This window comes from Moschus berezovskii, chromosome 8, assembly GCF_049115385.1.
Source record: "Moschus berezovskii isolate FMDL1 chromosome 8, NW_MosBer_1.0, whole genome shotgun sequence".
Taxonomy (NCBI): domain Eukaryota; kingdom Metazoa; phylum Chordata; class Mammalia; order Artiodactyla; family Moschidae; genus Moschus; species Moschus berezovskii.
The window spans coordinates 82,291,699-82,319,610 of NC_142467.1; the positions used below are offsets into that span (position 1 = coordinate 82,291,699).

At 41.6% G+C, this 27,912-nt stretch overlaps 1 protein-coding gene across 3 annotated transcripts in view; it reads left to right on the top strand.

Moving 5' to 3' along the window:
* The window catches only part of PRDM6 (PR/SET domain 6), a 109,877-nt gene that overhangs the window by 68,148 nt on the left and 13,817 nt on the right, over window positions 1-27,912 (top strand). For all 3 annotated transcript variants that reach the window (XM_055430889.2, XM_055430886.2, XM_055430887.2), the window contains exons 4-6: window positions 6,725-6,852; window positions 10,396-10,520; window positions 21,895-22,237. In XM_055430889.2, coding sequence (XP_055286864.1) covers window positions 6,725-6,852; window positions 10,396-10,520; window positions 21,895-22,237 — 596 coding nt within the window. The remainder of the gene's footprint in view (window positions 1-6,724; window positions 6,853-10,395; window positions 10,521-21,894; window positions 22,238-27,912) is intronic.

Consider the following 27,912-nt stretch of genomic DNA (forward strand, 5'->3'; position numbering starts at 1 on the left):
CCTGATGGGTTTTCTTTGAATCTGTTTTTAAAGTAGATCCAGGCAACTTTTATCTGATTTTATAGTGTAATTACATTTATGACGTCTTTGAATTAAAATGGACCCCTTGCTTTAAAAGACTATTGAAAGCCCTCTGGTAAAAATAAATGAACGCTCTGCTCTGCTCTCCCACTCCCTGGAAAACTATAGCACAAAATGCCTGCATCTCAGTCATATGATGGCTTCTGGGCTGCGAAGGAGTGATGGAAATTTGCAGTGTTTCCAGGCCATTAGACTGGATGGTTTTCCTTGAAAGTGCCCCCACCTGTAGCAGATTGATTTTCAGGGGTAGCAAAAATTCCTTTACAGCAGGGTTTACCAACTTAGGTGTTTCATGAGGCTGAGCAGCTAAGTAAATAAGTGAAGTAAGGAACAGCTAAGAATAGGGGAGGGTAGGGAGGATGGGGAAGGAGAAAAGCCCATGGCTGATCTCAGGGGGCCACTTTGCAGGCGACCTAAGTTTCCTTGGATTAGTCCCAGAGATTGAGGACCCATCTTCTGATTTTTTTCCTCAAGAAAAATTAAAAATTAGATAGAATTTCCAAAATTTTAAAACACTCATGAAAAAACAAAATTGGTCAAGTATTCAACCCACGAGCCACCTTTTTGCAGATCTTGTTTTAGAGATACAGATTGCTCAGAGCCACCAATATACATAAATTTCTATCTTTCAGAAGATGGTTTTCTCTCTATTACGTTAAAATGGGCCCAAGTCAGTCACTGCTGCTGCTAAGTCACTTCAGTCGTGTCTGACTCTGTGTGACCCCATAGACGGCAGTCCACCAGGCTCCCCCGTCCCTGGGATTTTCCAGGCAAGAACACTGGAGTGGGTTGCCATTTCCTTCTCCAATGCATGAAAGTGAAAAGTGAAAGTGAAGTCGCTCAGTCGTGTCCAACCCTTAGCAACCCCATGGACTGTAGCCTACCAGGCTCCTCCATCCATGGGATTTTCCAGGCAAGAGTACTGGAGTGGGATGCCCTTGCCTTCTCCAAAGTCAGTCACTAGCTTACACTATTTCTGTGATGATTATTGTTGTTAATGTAAGTTGGCAATATTCATAAATGACAAAGCTGTGGATAAGCCACTCATGACCAGTTTATTTAAGACACAACACTGGTGCGGTTTTCACTCATGTTCTCATTTTTTAAAAATTTATTTATTTTTGGCTGCACTGGGTCTTTGTTGCTATGCAGGCTTTTCTCTAATTGTGATGAGTGGGGCTACTCTCTAGTTGCAGTGTTTGAGTTTCTCATTGCTGTGGCTTCTCTTATGGAGCACAGGCTCTAGGCTCATGGGCTCAGTAGCTGTAGCTCCCAAGCTCTAGAGCACAGGCTCAAGAGTTGTGGCTCACGGGCTGGGTTGCTAAGAGGCATGTGGGATCTTCCCTGATCAGGGATCGAATCCCTATCTCTAGCACTGGCAGGCAGATTCTTTACCACTGGGCCACCAGGAAATCCCTGCTGGTCTCATTTAAAGTAGTTTAGTGTTCTAGGAAGAAGGCAATGGCAAGGCACTCCAGTACTCTTGCCTAGAAAACCCCATGGATGAAGGAGCCTGGTAGGCTGCAGTCCGTGGGGTCGTTAAGGGTCGGACACAACTGAGTGACTTCACTTTCACTTTTCACTTTCACACATTGGAGAAGGAAATGGCAACCCACTCCAGTGTTCTTGCCTGGAGAATCCCAGGGATGCGGGAGCCTGGTGGGCTGCCGTCTATGGGGTCACACAGAGTTGGACACGACTGAATTGACTTAGCAGCAGCAGCAGTGTTCTAGGAAAGTAAGATTGTAGCAAAGAGTGCAGTTCCCTGATCTTCAGGATTGCAATGAAGTCTTTCACATGGTTGTTTTCAGTTAATGGCATGCGTGGTTTATAATGAGTGACTGTTTGTGTGATCATTATCTCAACCACATGTGTGGCATTTCAGTAAATATTATTGTTCTGTAAACTATAAAAATATCCTTAAAAAGGTAAGAATGAACTCTCCTCTTATCTTCTCCTCCTTTTGATACAGGATAAAAGAAAAAGTACAGACCACAACCAGGGGTTTTAAAAAAGCAACAAAGCAATCAGAAAGGCAATCAGTAGCTGGTAATGTAATGGTACATATTACTGAGAGTTTCCCAGGAGGATAACACAGATAGTTTCTAACTTTGGGTAAGATAGTCTGCTCCTCTATTTTAATAGCCTATGCAAAAATTGATGTACACAGAAATAGATGACTAGACTTTTCATGTATTGTTTCACTTTGATTTAAAAAATCAGAATAAGTTCAAAGTATAATATATAAATGCCAAAAAAGGGAATGTTAACACTTTGTTATATTTGCTTCAGAAACTTTTTTTTTTTTTAAGAAAAATAAAGCATTTCAGATACATGTGTGTTCCCTTTGTTATCCTTCCATCCCCTTCTTTCCCAAGGCCAGGACTCTGATGAAGTTAACGGTGAACCCTTCCAGCATGTTTGTTGTAAACAGATACATACAGATAGACATACTGCTATATTGCTATCTGTATATTACAATATACACTATTTAAAAATATACAGTTGGGTTATTTTGTATATTTTGAAATGTTAACAAATGATATCATATGCATTAATCTGCAACTGATTTTCTCAGTCAACATTATGTTTTTGATGTTTTGATCTATATCAACTAGATCTTAATACAAACAGATTTTGTTCATTTTAAGTGTTTAGTACTTTTTTGTTGAATAAATAAACTACAGTTAGTTCATTCTTCTGATGATGATATTTCTCTTATTTATAATTATTTGCTGTTAAAAGTTGTGCGTCAGTGAATGCCCTTGAACTTTTCTCCTTAGGCACATGTATCAGAATTTTATTGGAGTAGTTTCCTAGAAGTGAAATTGCTGAGTCACAGGAAATATGCATTGTCAAGTTTATTTCAACATTGCAAAAATGTTCTCCAATATGACTGTGCCATTTTATACTCCCTTTCAGCAATGCTAGGACTAGCTTTGTAAAACAAATATGCTTTCTACAGTTTTGAGGGGTTCCTGTTACAAAATTTAACCCTTTTTCTACCAAGTGTCCTGTGTATTTCTTTACATGTGTTTTCCCTACTCTCTAGCTTCCTTAGAAAAAACAGAGCAAGTATAAAACTTTGGTGGTTCATATTCGTTGAGAATAAAGTGCACAGTTTTCAGCAAAACTATGCTTGACTCAAGGGTTCTTTCAAGGAATTTTTTCCTAAATTTAACTCTTACTTTCATTCTTACCATTTGAACAAATTCAATTTCTGACCTCTGACATTTTTATTGGTCCTAAGGAGATTATCTAAACACTGTGTAAGATTTTTGATATTTTTCTTCTTATTTAAAATCTTTTGAAAGGTAATGAAAACAAAATAACTCTTGGTCTTGGCGTTAATAAATCTCCTCAAATTCCTTAACATTTTTAGACCTGTTAGGTATCTATCTTACAGTTACATTTTAGTGTCACACAAATGTAGATGTTGGTGCAGCCTCCAAGAACAGCTTCTCAACCTTGAAATTGTTGCAACTGCTGTAGACTGAAATCTGCTGAAGCATTTCCCCACTTGTGGTTGCTTGTCTCCCAGAAGGACGAATGTCAGCCGATCTGGGTACAGGGACAGTGTCCTTGTGTAGTTCAGATGCATGTGGAATTTTATCGCCCTCTTTTAAAAAAAATTCTTTTACTGAACTCTGAAATGAAAACAAAGTTGAGCTAATGATGGAGATTAATAACAACACTCAAATTGGGACGCAGAACTTTTTTGAAAAGTTCCCCTCTAGCGCTTACATGTGGATGTCGTGGTTTTTCCAGTTTTATTCTACTTTTATTAAGAAAATGAACAGAAATAGGCATCACTGACTTCTGGGCCCTTGTTTCTTTTTCAAGAAACACAGTTTAAATGTTTAACAACACAGGCTAGAAAGGGCCCCAAGGTGGTCTTGAGCCAAAGGCAAAGGTTCGTGTTTTTGGCCAGCCTCCCTAAATAACTTCGGCTCGAGGTGCTGCCCATATTAGCATGATGGATCCCACTGAGGAAATCTCACATGCTGAGAATGTATGTTGTTATGACTTGACATTTTATGGCATTTATGAAACTCTTATTTTGGCAGGGGGGGATAAAAGCAAATCATTAGATTTGGATTTTGAAAGATCCCTCTGGCTGTACTTGAGAGACTAGGTTGGAAGGGCCTGAAGAAGCAGCAGGGAAATCTATCAAGGGACTTTTGTAGTCCTTCAGGTGAGAGAGGAAGCTGGTTCAGGTAGGATGGTGATGGTGGAGAGGGAGAGATGGATGTGTGTGAAAAAGTTTTAGGAAGCAAATTCAGCTGGATTTGGTGATGGCTGGGCTCTGGGTGCTAAGGGAAAGAACAGTGTCAAGCCTGCATGAGTTTCCTCATCTCTGATGGGGTGTATACTTATGGGATCTAACTTGGTGAGTGGGATTTTTGTCAAATTTCATGTGAAACAGTGTAATACTGGTATCAGGCTGAAGCACGGGAGGCTCAGCTTCATGCTGTGTGCTTGGTGTGTGATACTTTGGGGAGGCCTGACAAATAACCACCTACTTTTCCTTAAAGCAAGTAGCATTTTCACCAGGCAGGCAAGAATTGTAGGATTCTTGTAATCACAATATACTTAGTTTAAGGAGATTATTGCTGAAACGGTGTGGGAGAAAATACTTTTTTAATACTCATTTTGGAGACTGACTGGCTAATGTCTGGTGTTCAGATGAGCTAACACTGGGTGACACCCATGATGTGTAAACGTTATAGAGTTTAACTTGCTGTTGAGGACATTGGCTGGAAGCATGAAGGAGAACTGCACTTCTCCAAGTGCTTCATAAGTATTTTCACCAGCAGCTGTCATGGAAGATTTGTTCGTAGGAGAAGGACAGGGCAGAGGGCTGGGTCCTCAACATTTTGGGCTCCGTTATAGATAGATAGATAGTGGTATTCAAAGAACTGATGACTTTGTACAGTGTCACATGAGCTGTTGACAGCAGACTCAAGATTGAGACTTTGAGCCTTTGAACTAGTTTCCTAAAATGAAAATAAGAGCAACAAAATAAGTACTGTGTGATAATCTTACCTAAATATGAAATCTATCATCAGGTTGCTTATAGAGCAGGTGTATCTACCACATGAAATGCTCCCATTTCCTGCTATCATCCCCAAACTAGGAGTTTAGAGTCATTAATCTTAAATATAATCTAGGACTCTCCTCATTCTTCTCAGGCTACATTGATTATCAACTATAATCATTCTAGCCTGCTACCCAGTCATAGCTTCTCCAACCGTTATATTGATTAGGTTGGCATCTCTTCTTTTATTTGTGGGGGTTAGTGGAAAGATTGGAGGTGAAGACAAATGAGTTCAAGAAATCCAAAAAAAAAAAACCAAAAAACAACTGCTTTAAAGTGACCGATGATGATAAAAAGAACTGTCATCACTAAGTCCTTTGGCCCCCAGAATAGAAATGCTGAGCTAAATTAATATGAATGACCTTACTAATTTTAGGGCTGAAATGTAACCAGTGAGGCACTCTGGGAGACTTGTTCTCTGTGTCTGTTTGGAAAAGAAAAGTGGGAAGGCTGATTAGCAAGAGTAAGAGACATAATTTCTCAGGATGCTCTGCAGAACACAATCTTACTGCTGATTTTTCTTTAAAAGGACCAGTTTTGCCATGGTCCTTCTGAGAACTGTACCCCTTGCTTCCTGGCTGCCCCTAGGACTGAGAATGGCCTTCTAGAATTGCTGCCCATATATAATTCCCCAATCCACCCTTCCAGATACCCCAACCTCCATGGTGCCCAGGGCTGGCCTGGTTTCTGGAAGTGGGGGCCGATTGTCTCTGCTGTTAGCCCTGATTCCAGCATCCTGGGCTGGCCAGTTGTTTAGCAGAAGGTTTTTGGTCCCATGCTCATTGTCTGGGATTCCATTACCTTGGATGTGATCTTGAAAGAAAATCTGCTTGAGGTGACCTAAGGCAATAGTGATTAGACCGACCTCAGTTAAGACATTTTAAATCCATAGGAAACTTTTATTATTTTTTTATTTCCCTTTGCGAGGGTCTCTCTTTTTTGATGACTCCTCTCCTAATAGTTTCAGGTCCTGACAGCTGAAGTCCTACATCTTCTGCGAGGTGAGAGTCCATTTCTTTCAATCCAAATCAGAGTCTAATTTTATCAATCTGAAACAGCTCCATAACGTGCCAACCCCCCTGCTAGGTGTCACCCAGCTTGTTGAGCCGACAGTCCCTGCCTCCCAGATGCCTTCGACCAGTTACGTGTTTGAGATGAGGGCCTCTCATGCGGATGTTCCAGCCATGTCAGCGTGGCCTCGCCTCTCAGCTTGCTTTGTTTATCCAGCAGCTCATTACTAAAGAGTAGCCTGTCAAAAAGAGGTTAAATATTCTTTGGGAAACATGGTCACTCACATCCTTGAGATGCCACAAATATGTTTAATAAAGGGAAGATTGGCTTGATAAGAAAAACGTGATTGACTTGCATCACCAGAAAATGTTTTTCTCCTGTTATTCTAGTTGCATTTTCACAAGCATCCATGAGCACTAGCAAACCTATGGGCAATAAATTGCTGCAGCCAACACATAAAGACACCAAGGGAAGCAGGGAAAATGATTGCTGATGATTCGTTCTAACTACTTGACCTTCTGACCTCTTCTCTAGATATATGACCAAGATGGGACACTACAGCACTTTATTGATGGTGGGGAACCTAGTAAGTCGAGCTGGATGAGGTATATCCGATGTGCAAGGCACTGCGGAGAACAGAATCTAACAGTAGTTCAGTACAGGTAAAGTATACCTTGATTTACCACTTACAAAGCCGAAGCCCTTTGCCTTGCATATATAAATTCAGGCTTGCTGCTAATTTTGAAAAAACCTGCAGAGTCCTGAAGAACTCTGCAAGGCCTGGCAGGAATTTTTTTTTTTTTTTCCTGCTAGGTTTGTGATATCTCTCTAGTTCTTGTAACAGTCATTTCTTGAGAATTCAGGAATAAGGATGCTAGGAGAAGGCCTTTTTCACTCACTGCACATGATAAAGTTACTTCCACATCATCACGTGAATGTTCACCATGGCCTGAGTGAGCCCAGCGAACTCACTGACTTGCAGTGATTTCCTCCCCAGCAGATGTGTCCACATGCAAACAGGAGTTCACAGATTAAGCCCAAGTCACTTGGTTTCAGTCACCTTCGGTCTGGCTGTCTCTCAGAGGGAACAGTTTGAGTTGCACAAAGGCATGAGAAATCAAGAAGTCTCAACCCTCCCCAGGCTGCTTTCCTAAAACCATTGTGCTCAGCAGCCTTGACTGAGTCACAGTAACCTCTCCTGATCCCTTGAAAGGTGCCAAAATATTTGGCTCTCATCCTGCCGCCATTCAGAGTATGTTTCAGGGGATGGGGTTGTTCCAGAGCACAGAGAAGGCACCAGTCCCCTGAGATATTTTGGCCAATCCCAAAGGTGAATGGAGAGGAGGTGGAGCCTCCCCTATTTCCCAGAGTCTCATAGGAAGGCCTAGAGTGGGGGAGGGGCAGAAAAGCCAGTGGGCATTCCAGATCCAAAGCCATACCTGCCTGATGCACCTGTTGGTCAAGCATTTCCATCAAGTACTAAAGGCTAGAGTGGCAACCCAAAGGCAAACACAGATCCCATAGGAAAAAAGCCCTGCCACGAAGCCTTCTTTTCTCAAAATCCCTCGAAAACATGTGCCATGTAAATATATGACCTCAGTTATAAACAGCCACGTTCCCTTTAGAATCAGAAGCAACTGTTTAACTTTATCAGGCACTATAGACACATCAAAGCAGAAGGAGCCTTGCTCGGCAACTTGGAGTCCTGCCGATGACAATTAATTTTCTTTTTTTTTTTTAAATTTTTTAAAATGAAGCCTTAAAAAAAAAGAAGCAAACTTTATTCCCCTTATAGGTTAAAGGCTGCACAAATCTGGCTTGCTCTCCGAAGGCCTCCAAATTCAAAGGGAACATATTTGGGCAGCATGTGACTCACTGCCTTGGTTTCCTAGGCAGTTATCTTTCATTACATAAGGGTTTATATGAACTTGCACACGATGCTATCTGGTTACAGTCTGTCTATGGGCTTCACCCACCTTCCCTGCAGCTGCATCTCTGTTGTGAAGTTTTTATAAAACTCGGAGCTAGTAAAGTAGTAAAGATTCTGTTTGTCTACTCGGCAAGAGATAGTTTGGCTGGTTCTGTCACGGGCACCCTGGGAGCTCTTGAGGAGAGTTCTGACTTTGGGAAAATAAGAAACCCCTGCAAGAAAGGTGGGCATGAGAAAGTCGTTACCTTTCTGTCAATATTAAGTGGGTTTTATCGCTTCCCTTCCTTATGGTGCTTTCACACTGAATTCTCTCTGCCGATCTGTTTTCGATTACCTCAGATCTTTATAAAATGAACTACAAAAACACAATTTAAAAACTGGCATCCATCACCAGTGACCACGTCCAAGAGTAAGAAAATAGAAAAGTTGGACCCTGAAGAGCCAGCCTAATTTTTATTGCACATGAATGTCCTCTTCACAAAAAGTCAGCTGGTTTAGATTCATTCTGTTATGATTTGTAATATCTAAATGGAATTTTCTTCAAAGCGCCCTTGATTGATTGACCCTTAGCTGAACGTTTTGTTTTTATTTTGAGGCTGACAATAATGTTTGTTGGCGTGTGTTCCGCTTCAGCTGCGTTGGGACGCCATGAAGCTATCTTTATGAGTCATCCAACCACAATACTAAATACATGTCAGCAAAGGAAATATTATCTGAAAAGGGAAAAATCCCTTTGATGTGCTTCAACATGCAGAGATTTCTGCGAGTTTTGGAAGCTCTGCCTGCTTGTAAGGAACGGTGTACACTTACACTTTTCTTTTTCCCCTTTTGGCCTACTCTGTGCCTCAAAAGACCACCCATCGCTCGAAAACAGTTCTGCTCTTTCAGCGGCAAAGTGTGTCATTTGGTTTTAGCACATTCATTTGCCGGCGCTGTGTTTATATTAAGGGAAGCCAAACCGAGAGATGAAATGTTACAAGGGTGAAGTACAAAGTCGACTCAATTTTTCTCAAGTTAGGAGATGCCAGTGATTTATATCCCAGCTCCAATTTTGATTTTTTTATGTAGCAGTGGAAAGAATTAATAAAATGCACAGCTCTTGGAGATGCGGAGGGAGGAAGGGGAGTGAGGTCTGGACAACTGGCTGGAGTTTTTGTCAGATATTCATAGAATGTTGGGGAAAAACATTCTGCTTAGCTAGCAGTGCCCTCATGAGACAGAACGGCAGCAAGTAAGGAAAATAACAAGATAAATGAAATTTTTGCAGCTGCAAGTAAAATATTGAGAATCTGCACTTTTTTATTGATCTTTATGATCCTATTGCCAAGAGCCACTTTGTGGTGACAAAATATGTTGACAAGTGCATATCTCACCACCATGAAAAATGTGGTGAAGGATTCGCCTTATGTCTACAGTGTTGTACAAGGAACAGATTGCCCTGCTATGGCCAGTTCCTTACAGAAAGGCTAAATTTAAGGTTCACCAACCCTGAACGTTTTTATCTTGAACTTGAGGCTGATGTTTGTAGCAGTTCTTCACTGAGAAAACCGATCCCAGGCTCCTTTTTTTTTTTTTTTTTAAATCTATAGATTTTTATTTACTGTGCCACGGCTGTTTAGTTCTTGGTACCTTCACTCTGTCATTTCATAGTGTAATCTTTCAGCCAGAGTAAAGTGCCCCTCTTGTATTTATTGAATTTCCATCCACTTCACATAAAAGGGTTTTTTTTTTTTTCTCCTCTCCTCCTGTATCAAATTTTAGGGAAAAAAAGCTATGGGGAAGATTTTTATTTCTCTTAGCCCTTATATCACAAAGCTGCTTAATTTTATTACAAATTTGAGAACTCCCATACCAAGTTGTTAAGAATACACCTAACGCGTTTCCTTCAAATAAGAAATCAATGGTGTTAATTTGTATGTGGGGTCGACGTACCAGTCTGCAGTTTACAGAGAAAGAGAATTTTCTCATTAGTGTGAGATGAAATTTTTTCTTTAAATGAACTCTTCCTTTCTGCTCTCTCCGGGGCCAAATATCTATCTCTTCAGCCAGGATGTTCCGTGGAGGGACACTGTGGAAATAAACTGTGAGCTATTTATCGTACTGGGTTACAGGCTCTAATTGGTTGCTGGGAACAATAAGGTGGGTGCAGATTTTATTACAAACAGAAATTGTTTAGGTGGAAAACCGGGCAGAACTTTTTTGGGGCAATAAAAATGTGGATGGAGCATATGAGTCCTACTGATTACTAAGCTGGGTTTTCTTTTGTTTTGAATAGGTCGAATATATTCTACCGAGCCTGTATAGATATTCCCAGGGGTACCGAGCTTCTCGTGTGGTACAATGACAGCTATACGTCTTTCTTTGGGATCCCTTTACAATGCATTGCCCAGGATGAAAACTGTAAGAATTTATTTTAGCTCTGAATTCACATTTCCAAATACCTATTTCAAAACTAACTTTCAAAATAAGAGTGTTGTTTGAAACTCCTGAAATGTGGTTCACTCTGCTGTGTAACACAAATGTACACAAGTCTGTTCCATCATTTTATTTTCCCTTGTATATCCTGTGCTTTTTCCCAGGACGTCTTGACCTGTACAGTCCAATGTTTTTTTCACCCATTTATGATTTCAAAACCTTTGTCCTAGTTTAAATCATTGCCAGCAGCAGTTTAAGGCAGCTGGTATCTACTGAGTACCAACGATGTGTCTGGTTCCAAGAGCAGCATAAGTTATAACTTCTGCTCTGAAGGATTGCACAGTCTTGCTGGAGTCACACTGTTTGCAAAAACTAAGTAAGGAGACAACACTTTCTTTAATCAGGAACAACACCCCTCCAGTCAATTGGCTTTGCTTCCTCTTAAGTAGTTGTTGGAATGAGAAATGGTGGTAAAAATCGTAGATATATGATTGAGGAATTTATCTTAGTCTAAAATGAACCATGTAATTTTCTTCTGTCTTTATTACTATTACTAGCATTATGTTTGAAAAAATAATTTAATGCAAACCTTTGCAGTAGTTTTCATATGAACTTTATATATTTGTTTTTATCAATTTTGGGGAAAATGTTATAAGGTGATTTCTAGTATTTGGAATAGATTTAGGTGATTCTGATGTGCTTCAGTGAGAAACACTGGTTTGAATGATGCAATTTTTTTCTTGTCATCCAACTGTGAACTGATAAGTTGGGATTATGCAGTAGAAAAAGAAGCAGAGAGAACAGATTTATGTAAGAAACTTAATTTTGGAAAAGTGTTATTTTAATTTTTCTTTCTCTATTTACTTTCTCTCACACACATATGAACTGAAAAAGAATGTTTATAATATTACTGATCAAAATGCTGATGATCAGATATTTCTTTTCCACGTTATCTTTGTTTTCTTTGTTAGAAAAATAGAATCCTCAAAAAGTATACTATGCTCAACTTTCTTTTTCTACTTTACCCTAACCCCAAACCAATCTCAAATTAAAAAAATGAATCTTTGGACATAGAAGTACATTCTTCTTACTTACCAAATTTCCATTGGAAAGTTTTTTTTTCTGCAGTAATGCTCCTATTTGAGGGAGTGTCTGTTTCATAGGGGAAAATCTCCATGTTGGACATGAGTGTGTGGTTGGTGTTAGAAGCAGAAATGGCCATGGCGGCCAGTATGCTCTGTCTTCCCAGTATGACTCCATGCCCAGCTCTCCCAAGACTGGATGTCGGTCCACACATGGAAATGCACTGTTATCAGCTCCCCTGATTAGAATCTCGGTGTAGCTTCACCTTCTAAAAGATGGAATCTGATCCAGAAAGATTCCGTAAATCCTATGAGGCCTTCTATTTCCATTTTTAGTACAGCCTACTGCAGACTCTGAAGATATTCTGGTGTGCGTGTCAAGGAATGTCTGGAAGTAAACACATCAAAGTCTAGAGTTCTAAAGAACATAGCACATAATCCAAAAATTCATTCATTCATTAGATAGTTGTTGAATACATACTAAGGACCAGTGTCATTGCTGCATACTGTAAATACAGCAGTGAACAAGATATACAAGAATTCCTGCCCTCTTGGAGCATATAGTCTAGTAGAGGGAGACAGATTATCAACCAGTAAATAAGTAAGTTTGTCGTGTGATGATAAGTGTCATAGAACAAAGCAGAGCAGGGGCGAGGAGTGCTAGGAACTGGGAGTTGCGGGTTTAGAGATGACCAGTGTGGGCCCTACTAGGAAGGTGGCCTTTGGGTAGAGACTTAAGGAAGTGAAAGAACGAGCCACATGTTCTTTGGGAGCAGAGTGTTGCAGGCAGCTGGACTCTGAGCATAAAGGCTCAAGATGGAGATACTACTGGCCTGTAGGAAGGGCATCACAACAGTTAGCATAGGTGTGTCAGTTGGAGAGAGTGAATTGGGGGGGAGTTAACTTAGATCTGGGGACAGGAATCTTATAAGGCCCAGAAGGTCACTGTCAGGACTCTGGATTTTACTCTGTTTGCATTGGACAAATGGGGTATTGTAGAGTTTCAAGCAGAAGAGTGATATGATCTGGCTGAAGTTGTTACGGGTGTACTCTGGCCACTGAGTGGAGATCTGACAGTGAGGGTGAGGAGGGAACAGGATCCAGTCAGAGGCTCTTGCTGGAACCCGGGGAGGAGGGGTGGTGGTGGTCTGGACCGGGGTAAAAGTGGTGGAGGTGGTGAGAAGCGCTTGGATTCTGGATACATTTTGAAGGTAAAGTCAACAGCATTTGCTGACATGTTGGCTGCCGAGTAAGAGAAAGGAGTCAAGGATAACTCCAGGGCTTTGGTCTGAAGAGCTGGATGGATGGAATGGCCACTTAACTGGATTATGAGTCAGACATGGGAAGCATGAAGTGACTGCTCAGGGAATGCTTTTCTTTCCTTTGACACGGATCTCTGGGGTGGAAGTCCCACGTCTGCAACATTGCTTCTACCCTGTGATGCTGTTACAAGGATGAGAGGGATGTAGGGGCTGGGCTGGATGATTAGGGTTTTATGTGCCGTTCACAGCCACCTGACTGTGGTGTCTGGGAGTGTACCAGCTGCTCTCCAGGTTGCGTGCTAGTGCCATCCACAGTGCGCTTGGTGGCAACCCCAGGGGCTTGGCTTCTCAGACCTTCTTTCTCCCATAGTTCAGCCTTTGTGAAGCATTCTTGAGGTTGCTGATTAGAGTGTTGAATAAACTCTACCAGGGCACATGTTATATATCATTTAGCACCTGAAATCCTTGGAAGGAAATTCGCAAAACTTCAGCACCTTGAAGTGTTATGGATTCAGTAGGTAAACTATGTAGCTCTTTTGGGCTGAGTTCAGAACCCTAAGTAAGGGTGGAGGGCAGTTGAAAGAGAATTAAGTCATTGACTAAAATGCTCAACAGTGACAATCCCCCATCCCCCTAAGGGTATTATAGGAATTTTATTTTAGTTCCTGTCTCAGAGTCGTATATCTATCATGGGATTGGCCACCCAGGAAACCAGCAGAAAGCTTCATCAGATGGCGTGGGGGTAGATATACGGCTTTGACTCTAACTGGAAGATGGATTCTCATTCCATATGATTCACGGAGATACCTAGGGAGGCTTTATAATGAGGGCTCTTTTTTCTGTACCGAGAAAATACTCAGTGTGATATAAAAGAGTAAATGTGTGAAAGGACATGGACAGATAATTTAACAGATAGCCTTTCACAGCCCTGAGTAATTTAAATCATCTCACCAGGATTAGCAATTTGAAGACAATTTTTATTCTACCAAGCTAGCCACAAAATAAATTAGGTACCTTAAAAAGAAGCTTCTTGAGATCAAAGACTTATTTGACAAAATGCCTCCATAGAGCCTCCTTATAGTGCTGTGCACACAGTAAACAATACATGCTCACTGGACGCGTATTGAGAATTTTACTGCCATTATTAGAAGCGATGGATACAAAGTTCCGCCAGATTTTTTTCTTGGTTAATGAAATTGTTACATGATCCAAGACATTCAAGGAAAATATGATTTTGCTTAGTGAATAATACTTATTAAGCACTTTCACTTATAAAAATACCACTTTCTTCCCATGGTTCTTTCAACGGTGAAAGTACACATTTCCTATTGAGCGTGTGGGGTGGGTTCAGGCTTTAGGCACTGGCCCCTCTGGCAGCGGCCACGAAGCAGTGGGACACACTCCCTGCCTGGACAAGCCATTGAAAGCCGCTTTGCCTCAAAGAGAGGGCAGTGTTTCACATAGGCATTTGGGCTCTGGAAGCAATTCCTATGTTATTTTCTTTAAGAAAGAAAAAAGAAAAAAACCTATAGTTCTAAATGTAATAGAGCTGCAAAGAGAGTATGGCTGCGTCCACTGTGGGCCTTTCAGAAGAGCCTGAAGGAACGCCTGTGTCGACAGATTGTATCCGCAAGGAGCAATGAGGTTCCCCAAAGCTTCCAGTGGGGGATTAGCTCCTGCAGAGTGTAAAGACCATAGTGTATTCATATTCATTTCAGAGGAAATTAAAAATAAAAAACCTGGGAATAAATGTTAAACAAGTCTTCCTGCTGCTTTTTCTGTCTTGGCATATGAAGCTGAGGTGGTGGAATGTGAAACTTGATGGCAACACAGGGGTTGTTACATGGACTAAACTCTGTCTGAGAGAGGCCTGCCTTTTCATTTTGATTTTAAAGATCAGAAAATAAAGCCGGGCATCTCTGCATGGTGCCCTGGCCCTACCATCCCACCAACAATGTGGAACTAGGCCCTGGGTAGAGAAGGCTCCATCAAGCCTTCTGTCTGTGAACATTGAGGAGATGATGGTATAGTTCAGTCCAACAAGAACATCTGTCTACAAGACCCTACCGGGAGCATCGTGATGGGGTACAAAACCTCAGACCCTATCCTCGAAGGGCTCAGTGTAGGAGAAGGCACGTGAGAAGAAACTACACTATAGAACCTAATATGGGTGCGTTATGACATGGCCATAGCAGGGAGCTGGCCTCGGTGGTGTCAGTGATAGTCAATCAGTTCTGGCTGACTCTGCGACCCCATGGACTGTAGCCCGCCATGTTCCTCTGTCCATGGAATTCTCCCAGGCAGGAATACTGGAGTGGGTAGCCATTCCATTCTCTAGGGGATCTTCCCGACCCAGGGATCAAACCTAGGTCTCTTGCATTGCAGGTAGATTCTCTACCCTCTGGGCCACCAGGCCGGTAGGCTTGGTGTTAATGCAGTTGGGAGGAATCCAGTCCTAGGCCCTTGTGCACAGTGGGCAGCTGGGATTGGACCCCTCCCATAAATCCAGGAACCAGAAGTCACTGTTTGACCCTGAATGGGGACTAGAAAGTGCTTCCCTCAAGCCAATATTCCAAGGAACTCTCCATCTGGGGCCATTGGTAAAAGCAGTATATCGCATTCCAAAACCAGCCCCAGCTATGGGAGGGTGTGGGGTTGGGTTTTGCATTACCTGCCAGTTGTGGAAACCCTAGGCCAAGAAGCTGATATAAAACTTGGCCCAGAACTGGAGGAACATGGAGGGTCCTAGAACAAGCAGAGAAGAGTTCCACCCCAGAGGTATCTGCTCAGTACTCCAACAGAAGGCAGTGGCCGCCGAAAACACCTTCATTGAAGGAATCGGCAAAAGACAGAGGAGCATGCTATCATGAGAGATTTGGCCTCTTGGATGCCTCAGTCCTTGGCTCCTTGGGAGCCTTGCCTTAGGATTGAGGCCCGCATCCCTCCACTTTCTGAGGGTATAGAGGGCTGACAGCTGAATTGTCTTCAGCCTACAGAGCCACTTTACCCTTGGTTGTGTTCCCTTCCCATGTAGCCTGTGTCCAGAGACTGGTCAGTGTGGGTGGGTATTAAGGACTGCTCCCCTTATTCCAAAGCCAGATGACTTGAAAGGTTAATTAAGTGCTTAGGTTAGTTAAGTGCTTCTAATTGCTCTTGACACCATCCTCTCTCCTCGTTCTGCAGTAAACCTCTTGTACACAAAACGGCAGATCTCCATTTCAGACTATTTCCCAGGGGACCAGACTTCAGACAGGTGCTACTGGATTTATATTGCCAGCCCAGACCTCCTGACTCCTGTCCACTTGTTGAATTCCCATGTATGCTTGCCTGTCTCACAGACGTCTCAAACTCAACACATTGAACTGAAACCATCCTACTCTGTCCCCCAAGCTGTCTCCCAATTCAGTACCACTCCCATTCACTGTTCTTTCTAGAAACCTTGACACCTGTTCTTTCTCAGCCCATCTGTCTAGTCATTCATAAATCCCTGTTGATTGTATATTCTTAAATACTTTTCTTTCCATTTCTGCTTCCACCTCCCGATCAGCCTCACAGTCAGCTTTGGCCTGGACCTTTGCATTTTCCTTTTTAGTATGACAGCAGCCAAAGTGAAATCTCATTGACTTTATTGTTTCAGTTTAATCACTTATCTGGTTAAAAGTTAGTTTTTAACTAACTTTTGGTTCCGTTGATCAGAATTCAGAAAATAATATGGACATATAATTCTTCTTCCAAAGGCAGGGAGTTGACACATTCTGAGGTGTCCTTCCAGATGTATTTTTTTGCCCATTCTCATTTGTGCACAGTTCAGTTCAGTTCAGTCACTCAGTCGTGTCCGACTCTTTGCAACCCAATGAACCACAGCACGCCAGGCCTCCCTGTCAGTCACCAACTCCCGGAGTTCACTCAAACTCATGTCCACAGAGTCGGTGATGCCATCCAGCCACCTCATTCTCTGTCGTCCCCGTCTCCTCCTACCCCCAATCGCTCCCAGCATCAGAGTCTTTTCCAGTGAGTCAACTCTTTGCATGAGGTGGCCAAAGTATTGGAGTTTCAGGTTTAGCGTAAGTCCTTCCAATGAACACCCAGGATTGATCTCCTCTAGAATGGACTGGTTGGATCTCCTTGCATTTGTGCACATTCTTCCTCTTTTTCTCTGCCTCTCTGTTCCTGGTGGCTCAGGTGGTAAAGAATCTGCCTGCAATGCGGGAGACCTGGGTTCAACCCAGGAGAAGGGAATGGCAACCCACTCCAGTATTCTTGCCTGGAGAATCCCGTGGACAGAGGAACCTGGCAGGCTAGAGACTATAGGGTCGCAAAGAGTCAGACATGACTGAGCAACTAACACTACTACTATTAGACTTTTTGTACTGGATCTCACTTTTTCACTTAATGATATAGGGTGATGATTCATTTAAAGTGTAAGTCCGATCACCTTACACCCTAGCTTCAACCGCTTTTTTGGATTGCCATTACTCTCATAATCAATCCCCAGCTCTTTAAAATGATAGCCCATGGGCTACATATAGTCTTCAGAAATGTTTTGTATGGCTCACTTAGTGTTTTGTAAAATTCTAATTCAAGCATCATCAGACTGGCCATGCCCTACTTGGTTTGCTACAGATCCCACCGTCCTCTGTTGTACTAACTTACTTCACATTCAAGGTCACTGTCTCAAGGAAGCTATCTTTCCCACCCCAAGTTTAGCCAGCCCTGATAGATGTTTTCCTGACTCCTTTTCTTCTCTGTCACAGCAGTTATACTTGTAGAGACTGTATATTGTCAGTTCTAAGATTTACATATTTTTACATTTTAATCTTTCTGAACCTGGTCTTACAATACACAGTGACTTAAAATTAACGGTGCAGCTTGCAATTCATGGAACTTTAAATTTGATGAAACCAAGTAAATAATTACCTGTGAAGACGTTTGTGTATCTGTCTCTCTCATGAGAGTTTGAATGGTCTGAGAGTTGGGCTATTACTGTCTTGTTCCTCTCTATCTGCAACTCCTCCATATCTTGTTCCTCTATGTCTGGCTTGTCACCAGTGCTCTGTAAGCACTCATAGGCTGAATGAATGACTGAGGGTGTAAAATAGGGCTTTGTTATACAGATCCTGTTTTGCTCTCAGAATTTTAATTTTTCTGGATTTGGTGAGTTCATGTTCTTTCTTGAGTATATCCTTTAGAGCTTCCAGAGTTTGCCCTCTCCTCCCTCAATCTTTGTCTTACAGACTGAAGACAAAGTCTTCTTTGTTCACCATGTCTTCATGGAGAAACCCCTTTATCCTTTTGAGGAATTTCCTTTGTTGTCTCTGGGCATTTTGCAGTTGTCTGGACTGTCTTGGCTTGGAATAGCATAGTCTTTTCTGATTCATTTCTTGTCCTCCTATGATTACCTATTTTTCATTAATACTTTTGTTTATTGGGTCAATCAAAGTGGTATTCAGAAAGAATGATCCTCTGTGTCCTTTAAGTCCTGCTTAAAGTACTAGACCTTTAAGGGTATCTAGACCTCTAGGGTCTGTGGGCATGTGCAGGCACTCTGCAGAACAACTTCGAGAGCAAATACAGTTGTTTTGTGAAAATTATCCATTCCTAGCCTTACTTTTTTCTCTCTCTAAATTATACGCTCATTTCATTCAGCAAGATTGAATTTATTCACAAGTACAAGAAAAGGTGATGCCAAAAGCAGAATACAGAGTGTAAACATTACTAGTATATCTTGAAAACATGTTTGTTTTAAGGATCCTGTAGGAGAAAATAAGACAGAGAATAAGCTTCCCAACTCTTATTACCTCAATGCTCTTATTATCATTAACATAGATCCCTGTTTATCCCAAATCATCATAAAAGCTAATATAAACTTTTCTTTATTACTATTTTGACTTTGATTATTAAACTTAGAAAAATCTACTGGCCCACACATTCTTTTAATAGAAAGGTGATATGACCTTAACAATTTTTGAAAATGAGTTTATTGAGTTACTTTCCAAGAGTTTAAGTGAGAAGTCAGCCTTTATAATCTATACTCAGAGTATCATTTGTATGATTTTCCCCAGAGACATCATATTCCTCTTTCCAGCAGGGAGCTTCTGGCTGGCTTTCCTGTTCTCTTGCATGTTGATGACATCTTCATTCCACAGTCTCCCCACCCTGCCTTCCTTCCTGCTAGTCTGGCCTTCCCAACCCACCAGAGCTCTGTGTTGCCTGAAGACCTGCGGGTTTCCCTTTGCTTTATCTCTTCCGGATTAGTTATAAATGGGCTAAGTAAGAGGAGTTTTACCTTAATCTCTTGACAGTACTGGTGTTTTGTTTTTTAAGAAAGAGCCAAAACATACAACATTTCTCTTTATCTTTCAGTATGTAGTTTAGAAGTCACAGCCTCTGTGCAATCAAAGGTTTTTTTGAAAGTCTAAAATGTGTGCACACATTTCATATTGGTGATACACTTTTGCCCTAGAAGTTGAAATTATACACAAATTTTATACATGAACTATAGACATAAATATGTATATGCATGTGTTTATGGGTGCATTTATAACTTTTATGTTTATGTATGGGTTTATATATGCACACAAAAAAACTCTGTACTAGCTGTGAAATGTCCTTTTTATTTTTGCAGCATGACTATTGAGTAGACACAGAATTGGAGTGTGGTCAGGAAAAAAAAAACACCCTGGAGATCAGAGAGCTAAAGCTTCCAGCTTAGCTGTGTCCTTAACCAAATGTGTGACCATGGACAGTTATTAGACCATGAGCAAATTATTAGACCTTCAGCTTTTTTTTTTCTTTTTTTGGTTATAAGAGAGGGTAGAACAGGGTCAGTTGTTCTCATCTCTATATATTAGAAGTACTTAGGGGGAACTTTTAAAAATGCAGATGCCCAGGCCCTACCAAGTGATTCTGGTATCAAAAAAAATCTCCCTTGTGAGTCTGTTATGCATTCAGAGTAAAGAACTATCAACTGGACAAACTCTCCCTCGGTCTGTGAGTCTCTTTTTTAAGTTGATATTTCTCCTTCCTAAGACAGGATGGGCCAGGCCAACTGCATGGGCCAATCCAGAGCCCCGCAAGATAAGCTGTTACTTTGTTGAATTCACATTATACATGTGGTTATTACAACACTCAGAGATAAAGCGTCCTTGTTGTTGCTGTTCAGTCACTCAGTCATGTCCAACTCTTTGCGACCCATGGACTGCAGCATGCTAGACTTCTGTGTCCTTCACCATCTCCTGGAGTTTGCTCAAACTCCTGTCCATTGAGTCGATGATGTCATCCAACCATCTCATCCTCTATTGCCCCATTTTCCTCCTGCCCTCAATCTTTCTCAGCATCAGGGTCTATTCCAGTGAGTCAGCCCTTCACATCAGGGGCCCAAAGTATTGGAGCTTCAGCTTCAGCATCAGCCCAATGAAGAGTTCTTGCACTATCTCACTCAATCCCTCTGATGACCATTTTACATTTTACCAAGGACTAAATTGTGGATTTAGGTGTTCTATACTTACCCACAGTCAAAAGTAATACAGGCAGCCGTCTGTATCCGTGGGTTCTATCTGCAGATTCAACCAACCACAAATGAAACATATTGGAAGAAAAATTCTAGAAAGTACCAAAAAACAAAACTTGAATTTGCTGTATGTTGGCAGCTATTTACATAGCATGAAGGAAATAGCAACCAACTCCAGTATTCTTGCCTGGAAAATCCCATGGACGGAGGAGCCTGGTTGGCTACTGTTGATGGGGTCGCAGAGTCGGACACAACTGAGCGACTTCACTTCACTTAAATGGTATTAGGTATTATAACTAATCTAGAGATGACTTAAAGTCTCCAGCAGGGTGTGAGTAGATTATATGCAAATACTGTACCATTTTATATAAGGGACTTGAGCATCAGTAGATTTGGGAATCTGCAAGGGTTCTGGAACCAAACCCCTCTGGAGACCAAGGGACAGCTGTAGATAGTGGAGTTTAAATCTTGGCCATCTGAATCACTAAGCCATGCTGCTATTACTGTTAAGATTATTATTTCCACTGTCCTCATTTTACAGATGAGGAAACAGAGACGCAGAGAGATTGTGTAACTTGCCTTAGGTGACCAAGCTAATGAAAGGCAGAGTTAGGACTGGAACATAGCTCTTTGTGATTCCGAAGCCCGAGTTCCAAGCTCCATGGCTGCGCACTCTGTTGCCTCCCACCCTTACCTTATCCACTGCATCCTGTCTGTGCATTGTGCCTCTCTCAGGCCCTCCCTGAACACTAATTCTTTCTTTTTTCTTGCTGTTCCTATGCTCAGAAACAGTCAGTGTCTGTTTCTTAGGCCCAAGGTCTTTTGTTTATTTATTTATTTGGATGTTAAAGGCCCACTGAGGTCTGCCCCCTGCTGCCCTTTTATTCCCACAGTGCTGAAAACCCATGCTGTGCTCTGTCGGCCTGATTCCCCGCTATCCCACCAGCGTGCCAGACTTCTGTCTCCAGGCATCTTTCATAGGGTTGCCTTCATCCTTCAGCCAGTTTTCCTTGAAAACCTGTTTTGTGCTGACAGGACCGAGTGGAAGGCCTGAAATCCTGAGGGCCTGAATCTCCCTTCTCTGCTCAAAGCCCCCTTCTCGGAGAGCCCTCTTTCCTCTCCTGTCTCCTGCTGTGCCTCCCATCTCAATGCTTCCCACATCTGGGCTCCAGTGTGGAGCCTCATTATGGAGTCTTTTATCTCAGGTCATAAGTAACTCTGTGAGGGCAAAGACCATCTATGAAAATCTTGAGCAGATAATCATTGCTTAATAAATAGACATTGAATGAGTTCATTTTTGATAATTGTGCTTTCCCCCTCAAATCAAACTGTCTGCTCTTACATTTATTCTGAGATCAGAAAAGCCAATTTTTTTAAAATATAGGCTTACAGGAATTTTTTTAGACGTGTTTGTTATTATGACTTCTAGGAATTTTTTAGAAGCCTGTGCTTTGCTTCTTTGAAGGGCAAATAAAACTGATCTAAAACTTTTGCTGTTCTCCCAGTAAATGTCCCCTCCACGGTCATGGAAGCCATGTGCAGACAGGATGCCCTGCAGCCCTTCAACAAAAGCAGCAAACTCTCCCAGGCTCCCCAGCAGCGCTCTGTCGTCTTCCCCCAGACTCCGTGCGGCAGGAACTTCTCCCTTCTGGATAAGTCAGGGCCCCTGGAATCTGGATTTAATCAAATCAACGTGAAGAACCAGCGCGTCCTGGCGAGCCCCACCTCCACCAGCCAGCTCCACTCGGAGTTCAGTGACTGGCACCTCTGGAAATGCGGGCAGTGCTTTAAGACTTTTACGCAGCGGATCCTGCTACAGATGCACGTGTGCACACAGAACCCTGACAGGTAACCCCACCTCTCGTCGCTCACAGGGTGTGTGTGCTTGTGACACTCACTGCTTGCCTTCCTGTCGCCTCCTCCAGCCACACCTGGGGGGAAATCCTGCAATCAGAGGTCTGGAAAGTTGAGTCTCACTTGAGGCTCTTCTTTGGCTTTGTTGTGTAGAAGGGCTGCATGAACGGGGGCTGCAGAAAGGAATCTTCTGTCACTTTCCAAACAGCTCTGCCTGAGTCTAAAGGGAGGCAAAATTGAAGGTGCAAACTTACGAATATCATAGGTGGAAAAATGAGGTCAAGATAATTAGAATCCTCTCTGTCTTCCAAAGATAATACAGCTGCCTGCTCTGCTGCTGTCACAGTCGTTTCAGGGTTCACCTCCAGTGTGCCGTGGGTATGAACTTAATTAAGTACTAAGAGGTAATGAATTGGAATTTTTTGCTTAGTACTATTTTTCTTCAGAGCATGTAAACCCATAAATCCTGCAAAGCTGTCAAAAGGAAATACCTACTCTGCTAGTGATGTGGAGGAAAACAGATGCCACTTATTCAATAAACTAATATCCACACAGAAGAAAAATGTTGACTAGATACCTCGGAGTCAAAGTTGGTTTGAAAGTTTGTCAATAAAGAATTTTATGGCCATGAACTGAAGATGAAATTTAGCTGAACAAGTGAATTAAAATTTCAGGTACTTTGACGAGTGGCACAGTAGACATAATGGAACTATTATTTATGAATCAAAACGGGTTTATTCGACAGTCTTGATAGCTGGGAGCGCAAAAGACAAAAATCAAATTAATTCAGTAAGAAAGGACAGTGTTTTATCTCCCCTTCACATCCTCTGAAAATTTGATTAAATGCAAAATATCTAAAAATATTTTTAATAAAAGGCAGAAAGTAAATTTTGGAAGTAGAATAGGAGACTCCAAAGCAAGACTGCTGAATTAATTTTCTTAATTTAGTCACTGATTAACCTTAAGCCACTCAGCACTGCTTGCCCTAGGACATATGCACCGAACTCTCCCCTCTTAGCTCTGCAGGATACAGCAGTGTGCTGGAACCCAAGCAGGCAGGGAGGATGTTGGAGAGGGGTGGATCTTTTTTATTTTTTTTAATTTATTTTATTTTCATTTATCTTTTTTATCTTTTTATTTCGGATAATGATCCATTTTTAGGGTACACGTGCATTTTTATGTGTGTATATGTTTTCTTTTTTGCCACCCTAGAAATCACTTGCTTGGCATCAAAGCGTTGCTGTAACTGATTGATGTTGAAACATTTGTATTAAAGCTGTTGAGGCAGCTGTGTCTATATCATCTTTTACCTTCAATAGGAGAGCCTCCTGGTGAAAATATCAACAGACTTCTGCATATCTTTGTAGTGTTGGCTTTAAGGGAACACAAAAAGTTTTGGAAATGTTTTTCTTACTCCAGAAGGATTTTTTTTTAATTTGCCTTCCTTGCAAGTATACAGATAGCCTCAAGATATATCTGTTCAAAGTTTGCAAAGCATTTTTGTTTTTTTTTAAATATAAAAAGTGCATTACAATTTGTTATTATAAACTTGCGTTTTAAATTGAGGGAGTTTAGGTGTGCATGAGTTTAGGTGTATTCTCAGAGATTCATTGTGATCATCACAACTGAATATACAAGGTAAGATGAAATGATAGTTGAAAATTTCTGGATGGAGGAACTGAAAGCTTAGCTTTGAGTATGACGATTTCACACTGAATGTCAAATGAAACAATGAAATATATCATGGTAAATAAAAAGACAGCAAAACAGACTGTTTTTCAGTTTCACTTCGAAAACCATGTGTATTCTGGTTTAAGTTCCTGTGAAGTCTGTTCTGTCAAATAATAGTGTTAGAATTTGTAAAGCATCTATGTAATCTGTTAGACAAGTGCCCGACAAATTAGAAAACTAACAAAGTGTACAAAATACACTTCCACGAGGGACTGTTAGGTTATTGCTGATTCCAAGCTAATCTAGAGTTACTGGCAAAAACCCAGGTGGCTTGAGACTCCTATCCTGTGTGAGACCCTTCTGGGCTTGTTTGATGCAGATATCCAGGCGTGGTTTGGCCAGACCCTCCCAGATGAGGTGAAGTAATGTGCTTGATGTGCAGGGAGATCACCAAATCTCGTTCTCCTTTCCCTGTACTTTGTTGGTGAAGACTTGAGAGGCGGTCACCATCATTCATGAATAAGTTAAAAGTAAGAAATATGACTTCACTGAAGTAGTCCTTTTAGAGGCAGAGTAATAAAATACAGTGTTTCTTACTAATAACAGGGAGATGCTTGAATTATTCCATCACATTTGAGTTGGTTGGTGGAGGTAAGGGAAATAGAAATGCTCAGTCTCTCCTTGACCCACTAGTTTCATTGAGATACATAATGTGCTTTTAGGATATAGGCTTGGAAGATCTGTATGGTTGGTGTTCCAGAATCTCGCAAGCTTTCCTGTACCAGCACATTTGGGAGTAGAAGACGTTCTCTCCATAATTCTTAACCACATGAGTGAATTTCTAAAGAGGAGAAATACACAGAACTAAAGCGGAGCATCAATTTGTGCATAGTTGTGAGATTTGAAGTCTTTTATTATCCACATGGAGACTTTGAACTGCTGAATAGATGTATTTTCTTTAGTGATTGACTCCATAAATTAACTTTTAGTCCTTGGCAGTTTGTGCCCATTCAGCCCTATATGGTGAAAAAACTTAGAACCTGTCAGTCAGAAACCATTTCCCTTCTATTTGAACAAACACAAATGCTTTTATTTTGATAGGAAAATCTTGATAGAACTAGAGGCAAGAAAGGGAGACACAGAAGACAAAGTCAGAAAGTAAACAAGCTAGAGTTTAGTTTCAAACATGTCCAAATTTTGAAACAGGCCCCCAAATCTTAGGTCCAAAAGATTTTTCACTCAACAGACTGAATATTTGGTCATGAAACCCAAGAAATTTGAACTTTCATTAAAGAGACTGTGTGTCTTTATTTGTAAGCTTTTTCATGTGAGGGACCATCAGTAAGTCTATGCCTTGATATAAAGGGAAGAGATCTGAGGATACCCAGGATTGGCAGCCTTACTGATTTTCACTACCATGTTATTTACATTGAACACAGAAGGAAAATTGATTTGACCTGGCAAAGTAGCAATTAGCATTAAAGATAAAAATACACCCATAATAGGGTCCAGAAGCCACAGGATTGTTATTTCTTAATTTTATTGTGTTAATGTTGTGTCTGACTCTTTGCAACCCCATGGACTGTAGCCTACCAGGCTCCTCCATCCATGGGATTCTCTAGGCAAGAGTACTGGAGTGGGTTGCCATTTCCTTCTCCAGGGTATCTTCCCAACCCAGGAATCAAACCGAGGTCTCCCACATTGTAGGCAGACGCTTTACCGTCTTGAGCCACCAGGGAAGTCCTAATATTAATACCCACCCCCCCAATCTCTTCTTCCCTTTTCTTAAGCTACTGACTTTTTCTTTCATGAGTAAATTCAAAGGGAGGAAGCTGTAGGAATCTAGATCAACCTAGATATTATTTCAGTTCAGTCGGTCAATCGTGTCCGACTCTTTGCGACCCCATGAATCATAGCACGCCAGGCCTCCCTGTCTATCACCAACTCCCGGAGTTCACTCAAACTCATGTCCATTGAGTCAGTGATGCCATCCAGCCATCTCACTCTCTGTCGTCCCCTTCTCCTCCCACCCCCAATCTTTCCCAGCATCAGAGTCTTTTCCAGTGAGTCAACTCTTCACATGAGGTGGCCAAAGTATTGGAGTTTGACTTTTAGCATCAGTCCTTCCAATGAACACCCAGGACTGATCTCCTTTAGGATGGACTGGTTGGATCTCCTTGCAGTCCAAGGGACTCTCAAGAGTCTTCTCCAACACCACAGTTCAAAAGCATCAATTCTTCGGCAATCAGCTTTCTTCACAGTCCAACTCTCACATCCATACATGACCACTGGAAAAACCAGGGATTTCAAAAAATATTTATGGTTTAGGATAAGTTTATTCCAGGTAGTACAGTGGTAAAGAATCTGCCTAACAATGCATGTGTTGCGATCCCTGGGTCGGGAAGATCTCCTGGAGAAGGGAATAGCAACCCAGTCCAGTATTCTTGCCTGGGAAATCCCATGGACAGAGGAACCTGGCGAGCTACAGTCCATGGGGTCACAAAGTCAGACATGACAGAGCGACTAAGTGTACACACAGGCACATAAGCTTATTACCCAGGCCAGGGCAGCTTGACAGACTTGTGCTTGAACCAGGAATTAGAAATCCCTTTTCCCTTCTGTCTTTTGCTGCAGAAACTCTGCAAGGTCCCACTGGGGGTAGTGGTGGTGGTCGTGGGGCTCCAGAAAGGAGTAAGCAAAGCCTACAATCACAGTGGGTTATTTTCTGATGAATATGTTCTATTTTATTCTCTGCAGAATGTCTTTACAGTGCTTACCTTTATTTTGCATCATTTTCCTTTCCTTCTTGATTGTGCCACATGGGGAAAGCTTGCCTTTACCCTCCTGGACACACTGTCAGCCGCTCACATTTGCGTTTTGAGCGTCCTTGTTTATGTAATTTTATGTGGAAGTACCAGAGGGGAAGATAACTCTAGAAAGAGCTGTTTGATGGGAGGAACCTGAAGATAATCCATCACCATGATAGTTGCTTTGGAATGCATCGGTGTTTCTGTTTCATTGTTTCCCCCTCCCCTACGTGTGAAGGTTATCTTCTTGCTAGCTTTCCTTGTTTTCCGAGTGTCTTGGCTCTGTACTTCTGCCAGTCTCCTGAAATCTTTTTCTCCTTACGTAGAGCTTAGTTCTTTTCTCACTCAATGCAGCCTGTAGTGACCTAAATGGCGCCCCGTTTGAAGTCTCTGGGGATGGGCTCTTGGGCTTGACTGACGGGGAGCAAGGAGGGAACGTGGGCCCAACTTTTGTCCTGGAGGCTTTCATGCCATGAAAGAAAAATCAAGGAAGGATTAATAATATTTTAAACCAAACCACACTTAATTTTGTAAAATGTTTCATCCTTTTCCTATGTGTACACCAAACCAATTACAGACGCAGAGTAAATGAATTGCACATTTTACTCAAGTCATCTTTGGCAGAGGAGCCACCAGTTGCAGAGAATGCCAGGGGATGCACAAAACCGTCCTGCTGCTTTCTTTCTGCGTGGAAATTTATCGGCATTGATATATGCTAACTAAATCGACCCAGGTTTTGTCTGTTTTTTTAGATATTTCATTGTTGAGAATGGAGCACCTCCTAGTTTTTCTTGAAACTTGGTATTTCTATGTTGGAACAAGCCACACAAGGGTATTTAAATTAATCCAAATTAAGTAGAATAGTATTTTGGTTTCTCAGTCACCCTAGCCACATTTCCAGTGTTCAGTGGCTGTGTGTATCTAGTGGTTCCTCTATTGAATAGTGTAGATACAAAACATTTCCATCATGGGACAGCACTGCTTGGTATCTCAAGTAGTGTTTTTTTAAAAAAACCAAACAGCCAAAAGCTTTTTCTGGTTACTGGATGTTATCACTTTGTGAGGAATGCTCGTTGCATTTGTTTGGAGAATAATAAAATGATATATGTGTATGATAACTTGGAGACAATCAGAGTGCTTTAGAAAGGAGAGTCTCATTTAGTTGCCCAGTGACCTGAGATCCTATGAAGA